We start from the raw sequence: 9,413 nt of genomic DNA, 5'->3' as shown, positions 1-9,413 counted from the left end.
ACATTTACTTCCTTTCTGTAGCAGCAGGCTCATTAATGCGGAATAATTGCTATAAAAGCATAAAAAAGCTACAAAATATTGATTTCACTTAGGCCGAAGGAATGTTATTCAGATAAGGTCAAAGGTCAGGTTGCACAGAGTGTATGTGTGTATGCCGGCGAGCAGCACAGTGTTAAATTAACAGATTTCTGAATGGAGTCTGGTGTGGCAGACTCTCCAATGCACACAGGCAAAGAAAGACCCGTAAACAGGAGCGTTAATGTCTCTAAAAAGTTCAGAGTTGTAGTGTTTGAATGTGGATGAAAAGTTATGTTTTGAGTATCATCATTCGCTCAGTGACACTTTCTGTGACCTGCTTCTTGAGTTGTATGTTGTTGAATCATGTGAGGTTCAACCCCCCCCGAGGCCTTAAAAAACCTGCTAACTAATGTAGTGAAACCTCTCTCTGCAGGTACAGTGTTAATTCTGCATTAGTTCAGGTCAGATCAGTGCTGATAGATTCATTTATTAGGAGATTGGTGGAGAGTTTATTGCTTGTTTGTTCTTTATAGACTGAATATGGGTGTTTTTTATGGTTTTTGATTGATGGTCAGACATAAGCAGTTTGCTTTGTGCACTTTTCTTCTCATTATATACTCAGAAAACCTCCCAAAATGAAGATTTTCTGATTTGTTCCAGTCAGAGTGGAGCTATAAGTCACCATAGACGCCATATGAGAAGATAAACTTACTGTTTTATAATGGAAAAACATTTAATCACCATAAAAACTCACTAGATTTCACTACTGAGAGAATATTATAGAGAAGATGAAACTTACAGTTGTTTTTAATGTTTAAACTTTCTCATTTTTTACTGGATTCCATGTGTACATTGTTATATAGCAGGAAAAATGGGTTTTACCTTGTTTTTTTATCAGTTTTATCCACTAAAAGGTTATAAAATTAGTGTAAAAATGTTGTCAGTAACTATTAAACAGGCTATAAATGATCCTGGCCACTCAAATTAAAGCAAAAACTGTAAATGTCACACATTTAGCATTTAGTCAGTATATAGACAGACTTCCAGCGTCTGCAGGTTCAATGACATTTATTCCTCTGGGTTGTTCCTGTCTGTCTAATAAAGGTAAAAAGGACAAAAGAATCTTTAAAACGAGAAAATCATAGAGATAAAACACTTTAACAATGTCCAGATTCATTACAGACTCAGTCAGGAGCTCCATAAAAACACTGTTTGCAACAATTATGATGATCAATGAATCCTTTTAGTAATTTTATAAAGCAAAATCCAGCTGGTTCCAGCTTGTTAAATGGAAATAAGTTATTATTTTCACTCTTATATAACAGTAAAGTTATGTTTGAACACATCAACATGCTCTCGGGGCACGTGCAACAGGCATTATTTAATAAAAAGACCAGATAATTAACTGGTTAATCCAGAAAATAATCAGTAGTTTAACTAATAATAAAAATAATCGTTTTATTTTTTCCATTATAGTGACGCTACAGTGGAAAACCACCAATAAGCATCACAAATACTCATTAAATGTCATTACTGAGAGGATATAAAGCACTTTATAGAGTGATAGAGTGACTATAAATACAGTGCTGAGCACCACAAGCACACTATAGGTTATATATATATATATATATATATATATAAATATAAAGTGTTTTAGAAGCAGATAACTACAGGAATATTAGAGAAACCCCACAGACACACTGTAATAATCAATATGTGAATATTACATTATTACTGCAGCAGAGGGACAGAAAAGGCAATTACAGCTCTAATAAACACCAAAGATGTGAAACAAATCATTTAAAGAATATTATAGAGATAGTAGATGAAGATAAAGCACCATAAATAAACTTAAATAAATAGTATGGATATTGTAAGAACTCAACAGGAGAGCAAACAGCTGAATCTATAGCTTCATGAATACATATTGATACAGCCCAGATACACAATAACCCCATTAAACACCACAGAGCCAAAATAAATAAACTCACTATTCAGTATAAAACATCAAAAACTAACTGGAGGAATATTCTGGAAATATAACAGAGACATAATAATAGTAAAATGATCTGAAAGTGTCATCAGACCAATAAAAGCTCAGTATGATACATTAAACTAATATCAGGAATATTACACACAACATTTAACACATTAAAGTCAGTTTAAGTGCCACACAAACTGCCGAAATACTGTAAAGATCTGACACTACAATACAAACCACTATTGGAATATAACAAAGGCTGCTTGTAGGCTTAATCCAAAAAACGGTGAAAATGTGAATGTAGTCTGGTTGGTGTGAAGTGTCACCGTGTTTAATAGCTCGTTAGCCTGCGGAGGTAATTCCGATCAGTGCTGAAATGAACCGACTGTCACAGTGAAATCAACAGAGCTGAGAACAGAATAAGGAATCGGTTGTAAATTACACCAAAACTCACCGGAGAGAACGGAACCGGCGGCGCGGACGCTCCTGTGCAGAACCTCCGTTTGAAAACGTCCAATTTTACAACCAAACTAGATTTACTGATCCAGTTTGGCTCCGGCTCGCATCCACAGGCAGCGCGCGCTGAGCAGCCGACCGACACACTGACACCGGCTGGGAGAGAGAGAGGGAGGGAGGAGAGAGAGAGAGGAGAGAGAGAGGAGAACGAGAGAGAGAGAGAGGGAGAGAGGTGGAGGACCCCAGGCCAGTTTGCTCATAGCAGTGATCACTCAAGGTGGAAAGGAATGGTGTTTCTCTTGTCAAGCCCACGCTGCCAGAATACAACCGATCAACACACACAACAACACCATGTGTTAATCATATCCCGATGATCATGATTTATAAGGTTGCATTAAAAGGAGAAGGACCTGTCTGTGTGGTGTGTGTTGTGTGTGTACACACAGATAGCTCAACCAAGCCCCCACCTTTGGCAAAAAAACCAAACAGTCAGGCTTCCCTCTTTCACACACACACACACACTCATCGTCACATTTGTCAGCGTGAATCTGCCTCCTTACGCTGCCTAAAAACAACATTAATAGATATAAGCAAATAATCTGAAGGTGATCATTCATCACACAATATTCACATTTCTGCCTCCCCCAAAAAACTGTCGTAAGTGGGGAGAGCAGTTTAAAAAAGCCAAAAAGGTGAATTACCCTGGCTTAAGTACTAAACCTTCGCTTTAGTCTCATCTGACCTCGCCATTTAGTAACGTTGCTGAGAGGTTTTACAGTCACAGACAACAAAGCTGAATCAACACTTTCCACTTTTTACAAATCGGGTTCAATCTAGCAGGTTAAAACGCAGGAAAAATGTGAATGTACCCTAGGTGTGACACCGACACAAATACAAACACATGGGTTTTAAGTCTCATCTGACCTCTTGCCTACACATGCAGTTCTTGATTAGTTATATACAGTCAGGAACAACAAGTTAATTCAACACTTTCCATCACTTGCATTTGGGTCCAAAGCATAACCGCTTAAAAAATAAGAGAGTGGACTACCCAGAAAGAAAAGAGAGAGAGAGACGGAGAGGAGAGTCTTTTTGTGAGAACTTTTATTCTGCTGTTGAAATGTTTGGGAAAATGAGCGCTGATGCAGACAGCAGCACGACACACACACGACACACACACACCAACGACCACACCCACCACACAACACACACAGGACACCACGATGGAGTCGTGTTTGCGTTGTCTTGTGCTGGTGAATAATTGCTGCTCTTTAAAGCAATCAGAGCACAAACCAACCAAACAGACCAGATCTTATTCTGAATCACTACACTTTATAGACAGATCCACACGCACACACACACAAAGTCCCAGTTCTGTGAGTGATGGAACACAGACGTATTCAGTGGTTGTTTTGAGGTTAAGGCAAAAATGGAGATTTTAACATCGCAAAGAAGATAACATGTGAAATTATCAGAAGAACTGGTGTTTACTGCATAATATCTTAGTCTAGCATTGTTATTTCTTGGATTTACTAGGATGTTTGCTATTGATTATGAACAAAAACAGATTTTTTTTACATTTGGGAACAATCAGATGAAGTTTGCTTGAACTCAAATATAAGTCACCAATTTGGTCGATAGAATATGATGGAAAACCGAATATAATTTTTTAAAAAAAAATATTTGTCTTTTTTCTTCTTGTATTTATATTTGTCTCATTACTTTGTTTTTGTTTTGCACCGAATATAGACGAAATTCCTTTTCTGTTCAACTTAACGTTAACAATAAATAACATTATTTTCTGGTTGTTTATATTAAATAAATTTGATTTTATCCAGAACTTTACATTTACAGTACTTAACTTCTCTTTGTAGGTTTCATGTAAAGAAACTTTATTAATTAGTATTTTTTTTCTTTGGCTTCAGTTAATGTTTATTTATGAGCATTCGTCCACAGGAATCTTCTCCATATATGTTGAATAATATCCTGCAGATCTTTATTTAAAAGGAAACTTAACAGAACATTATAGATCCAAGAAACAAAGCTTTGTCTTAAGATCTGAACCTCTTGTTCCTTTCCAACATTGTGAAAGTGAAACCCAAACTGTGTGTTGTGGAAAACACCTGAAATCTGAAGGTTTTAACACTCACATGAAACCAAAGCTGATAATAATAATTACAGTTAATAATCTTAGAATTATGCATAAAGTTTGATTATGACTAATATAAACCAGAAATTCACTTTTTTCCCCACAAAAAAAAAGTCGTATTTTTGCTTTCGATAGATTTATTTGGCAGCTTTAATACGTAAGATACATTTCAACATAAAAAACAATTTATTTGTTATATATACATTTTGGTCCTTATAATTCAAATAAAAATGACTAAATTCCCATTTAAACTTTGGTCTGACAGAAAAGGACTGCGGGGTGTTTTTCAGGGTCAGCGGTTCACTTCTGAGAGGATTTCCTCAAACGTTTGTTATTACGAGGATGAGGATCAGTCCGCTGGAGAAAGGCCAACACTGAAAACCCCTCATCATCACTCATCATCCCCCAAACTTTCCCTCCACAGTGACTCACACAAACGGCACTGCTGCTGCTTTTACTTTTTGTCTAACAGTGGTGGAAAACAAACGGGGAAAAGGGAAATAGCACAAAATTTAAAAATCAACCATAATTTTTACTGTGATGTACGATATGAAATAGACAGTATATGTAATTATTTCTCTTTTTAGTTCTCTCTTGATCACAAAAAGTTCAAAATGACATAATTATTTAGAAAACAACTCACTACCTATCTTCCAGGGCTTTCAACCTCATCTCCTGGTCTTCCTTAGTGAGTTTAACTCCATCGACTTACTGGCTCTTTTCTTTTTTTCTTATAATTAATAAAGTTTTTCTATTTGCAGTTGAAAGTCTGGGGGAAAAGCTAGTAAGTAAGTTCCTTGAGTACCATTTCCAAGGTCAAAAATGAACTTTCCGATTCAAAATCCTCATAATTATATCAAACCAACAAACGATCAAAAACAGATTGTTGGTACAGTTTAAAGTAAAACCCTGTCCTTGACCTTGAACACATCACAGGAACCACCGTTCCTTCATTTTTAGATTGAGTGGAATTTCCCTTTAAGGCAACACTGAACTCAGATGAGACATTAGCAGTGTACATATATTCTTTTTTTAAAGGTGAGGTTTCGGAGAAAAGCATCTACAGTCATTGCATAGATGATGTTGTTGTCAGGCCCGAGGTACAGTGACACAAACACATTCACACATAAACAAAAACAAGTCAGAAAGGAGTAAATTCACATATTGTATCACAGGAAATATTTAAAGGCAGATTACGCTTTGAGTGCAAAGAGTGCAAGGACATTCAGCAGGTGGATAAAATAACAACAGTTTGACATTATGAAGCAAATCAACACAATCAAAAGGTCCGGCTGTTACGTCGTTTTGCATCAAAGTCAAAGTGTTTCTGTTATTTTGTCCACCAAATAGTGAACAGGATGAGAGTTTTGGTCTCAATCAGAAGACAAAAAATACACAAATGCGACACATTTATTTAGTATGTTCAGCTAAATGGGATATAATGATTCAAAAACTAAAATTTCTTTTGGCAAAATTGCTTAAACATGAACGATGGCTCATAATAATGAAGCCTTTTATTGGGAGGACGACAAACATTATTTATTTGGCTGCTGATGAAGGATGTCAGTGGCCTTTTTATTACCAATAAACAAAAAAATTAACAGCAACAAGCGACTTTATTTTGAAAAATTAATCTCTATAGACAGATATCTGCACATGAATGCAGAATCTGTAGAAAAACGACAAAGATTTTGGCATCGAAAGCATTCTGGTTTCAGTTTGTAGTGCGAGTACTTTCACGCCTGAGCGAGCTTTGGTTGCCTGCAGGTAAACAGTCTGTGTGGAGAACAAAAGATGGTGAATGTATTGGCTAGTAAAAGAAATCTCTGAGCTGATCGGCATCGTCTGATCCAATTGTGTTTAGCTTTTTTTTTTTTTTTTTTTTAATCAATGCTGTTTACAGAATTAGCCATAAATGTGTCTTTCTTGTCATTCTTGTGTGTTAAGTTCCTGATCAGACTGCAGAGGAAGTTTTGGCCCGGATATCGGTCTGTACGATAGATAATTAAGTGGTTTCTTACTGTGAAACTCTCTGATAAAATGAATATATTAGCGGTCTATGAACTGGAATGTAACTGGAGTGCATTGAGAAGTACCAACCACTGTGGCATGTGGACGCAATTTAAGTTTGAGTTAAAAAAAATTGTTGTGGTTGAGGTTTAAACTTTTAAAAGGGGCTTTAAGACTAATAATATCACATTATTAGATAGAAGAGACAGTTAATGAACACCTAAATCATGTCTACTGATGAAGTATTGCCTGAAATATTGGGGGCAACTAACTTTTCTTCACCTATGAACGAGGCATAATCGTCGACGTATAGTGACAGTTTTTGGTTCGTTATTACTATTCAAATTGGTCTCTGAAGGCTGCTGAGCTTCCTGCCATGTAAACCAGTGAGTGAAATGACCAACAGCCAACCAGACCAGTGCTACTAAAACTATGTAGCTGGTAAGTTAACTTTATGGGTGGCCATCCATCATCTGTCACTTTCACCTGATTTTTTACAAGCTACTTGATCCAAACACTGGTGGTCCCGATTAAGTTGCTGAGAATAAATGACTGATATGATGTAATAAAGTTTGTTTCTGTAGATTTATCACTCTAGTCTTGGACATAGTCTGGTCCTCTTGTAATCATAGAGTGGTGATGCAAAAACATCTTTTACCTCACCAATAATCTTTGGCACAGGACACATTAACCAGAGAAGTTTGATTTTGGCCTTTTACCAAATAACTTGTATTAACTTTAGCTGAATGTGATCTGCTGCCAGCAACATGTTATTTTAACCGGCAGAAGTGATGGTCAGCGCCGGCTCCAAATGAGAAGCTGCTACCAACCTGGACCCATATCCAAAACAGAACTATCTTAAGGTCAGAGTTGTGGATCAAACCAACCTCTGCGGACAGTGAAGCTGTTTTCCTGAAGTGGAGTTAAGGCACTTTTTTGTTCCCGACTGCAGTGGCTGAGGATTTTTAAAGTTCAAAGAAAGGCTTAGTGCCTCACAGAGGATTAGATGGATTTACTCCCCAACACACTGAGACAGAGGCAAGAAAACCAGGAGGGGTACATGTGTGTGCCTCTGTTAAACAGGTCAGAAGTCACAAGTCTGTGTATAGTAAAGAGATTCTTTTGTCCTCAATTTTTGTTCAGAATAACACTTTCTAAGCCTTTACATGCAGTTTCACAACACTTTGAGACCTGGAAAGTGATGAAATTCCACCTCCTTGAAGCCTTTTCAGACCTGCAGGAGGTATATTAAGTATATCCAAAATAATTTTCCCTCTAAACTATCTAATTCCCTGTTTCTGGTGCAAACATTTAGTTTTCCAGATGCTGGAAATGAAACCCACAAACTCCAGTTACACTCTGGTATAAATAGACTACCTACCCACTGGACTGACTATCCCAAATTTCACATCTGTCCTAACATTTCTAGTCCAAAAATCCCAAAACAATCTCTCTCCCTAACTTTTGCCACAATAGTGTCCATTTATCCCAAAACATCTTTTTTCAATCCAAACCCACATCTGTCCACCTGCCATGTGACCAGGTTTGGTTGTTGTGTCAACTTTCCTCCAGCCAGGAGGGGTCGTCCACGCTGGCGTTGTTGAGGTGTTCGCTGGCCTGACGCATGTTTTTCTCCAGAAAGCTGTGACACGATAAACTGTGAGCAGCAACGGCGCCGTGAAGCAGCCACAACTGGTTATGGAGGACTTTGACCTGTGGACAGAAAGCGACAATGAAGGATTCATCAACTCCTAACCAGATTTTATTTAGATTTTGACGATGGCTTCTCCTTGCAGGCTCTTGTCTCTAATAAAAGCATAAAATGCCTAAAACAAAGCCAAATACACAAACTAAAGACTTTACACTTGAAGAAGACGTGTTTCCAAGAATCTCTTACCTTGTTCTCCTCCAGCAGCTTGACTTTGACGGACAGGTCGTCTCTGATCTTCTCGTACTTCTCCCGCTGGCTCTGAAAGTCTTTCTGGGCCTGCTCTAGTTTGGGCAGGGTGACGGCGTCCCGGGGCCCGAGGTTCAGCTCCTCCAGGTCGACTCGGTACGCATCGTACTCGATCCTGGGAGGAATTTACACAGTCATCTACAGCAGAGGTTCCCTCATAGTGACAATATTCTTATGGTTTCATAACTGAAATGAACACCAACAGATAATTACTGCACAAATATTATTATTGTTTTCTTGGGGCTCGGTAGCAATACCACAGATCTACAGCTGACAGCAAAAAGTCAGGGAAACAAGTAGTGGAAGTGATTTCTGCTTTTATTATGGTTTCCTACATTTCCCAGAATGCCTTCCAATGTCGTCCATCATGCTGCGTTCATGTCAAATGGGATGAATAATGGAAATTGGAAACAAATCTCTTGTTTGTGACCTGCACGTCCTCCCTTGTCAACTAGAGATTGTGGTTTTCCTACATTTCCCAGAAGGCATTTCTATGCTTTCTGAGCCCAAACTCTGGATTATTTCCTGATCCTGTTGGTGCAGATATTAGTCTTTCTGTGTCTTCTCTGCTGTTTGACTGTTGAATGATAAAACGCTGCTGATTGGGTAACACCTGGCTGACCACCCAGCTGACAGGAAACAGAAAGTGTGTTTTCCACCCACCTGGCAGCGTCGTACTTCTTGGCGTTGATCATAGTGTCCTCGATGGTTTTGTTGACCAGGGTGTTCATGTCCAACGTGAAAGCATTAATGGCCTCTGCCAGAGCCTCGCCGCTCTTACACAGAAACTTCTGAGCTTCTGCATTCAGACCAAACTCCACCTGACAGAGAGAAAGAGAGAG

At 38.1% G+C, this 9,413-nt stretch overlaps 1 protein-coding gene across 1 annotated transcript in view; it reads right to left on the bottom strand.

Annotated features, from left to right (window-relative positions):
* Positions 1 to 6,469: 6,469 nt before the first annotated feature.
* LOC118321590 (arfaptin-1-like) overlaps positions 6,470 to 9,413 on the bottom strand; it is a gene marked incomplete in the record, with an annotated part of 13,695 nt that continues 10,751 nt past the window's right edge. The window contains 3 exon segments of the mRNA XM_035652965.1: positions 6,470 to 8,327; positions 8,512 to 8,686; positions 9,235 to 9,392. Coding sequence (XP_035508858.1) covers positions 8,172 to 8,327; positions 8,512 to 8,686; positions 9,235 to 9,392 — 489 coding nt within the window.

This window comes from Morone saxatilis, unplaced genomic scaffold (assembly GCF_004916995.1).
Source record: "Morone saxatilis isolate NCDOM2014 unplaced genomic scaffold, NCSU_SB_2.0 Contig12, whole genome shotgun sequence".
Classification (NCBI taxonomy): Eukaryota; Metazoa; Chordata; class Actinopteri; family Moronidae; genus Morone; species Morone saxatilis.
This window is presented reverse-complemented; position numbering and strand designations above follow the sequence as displayed.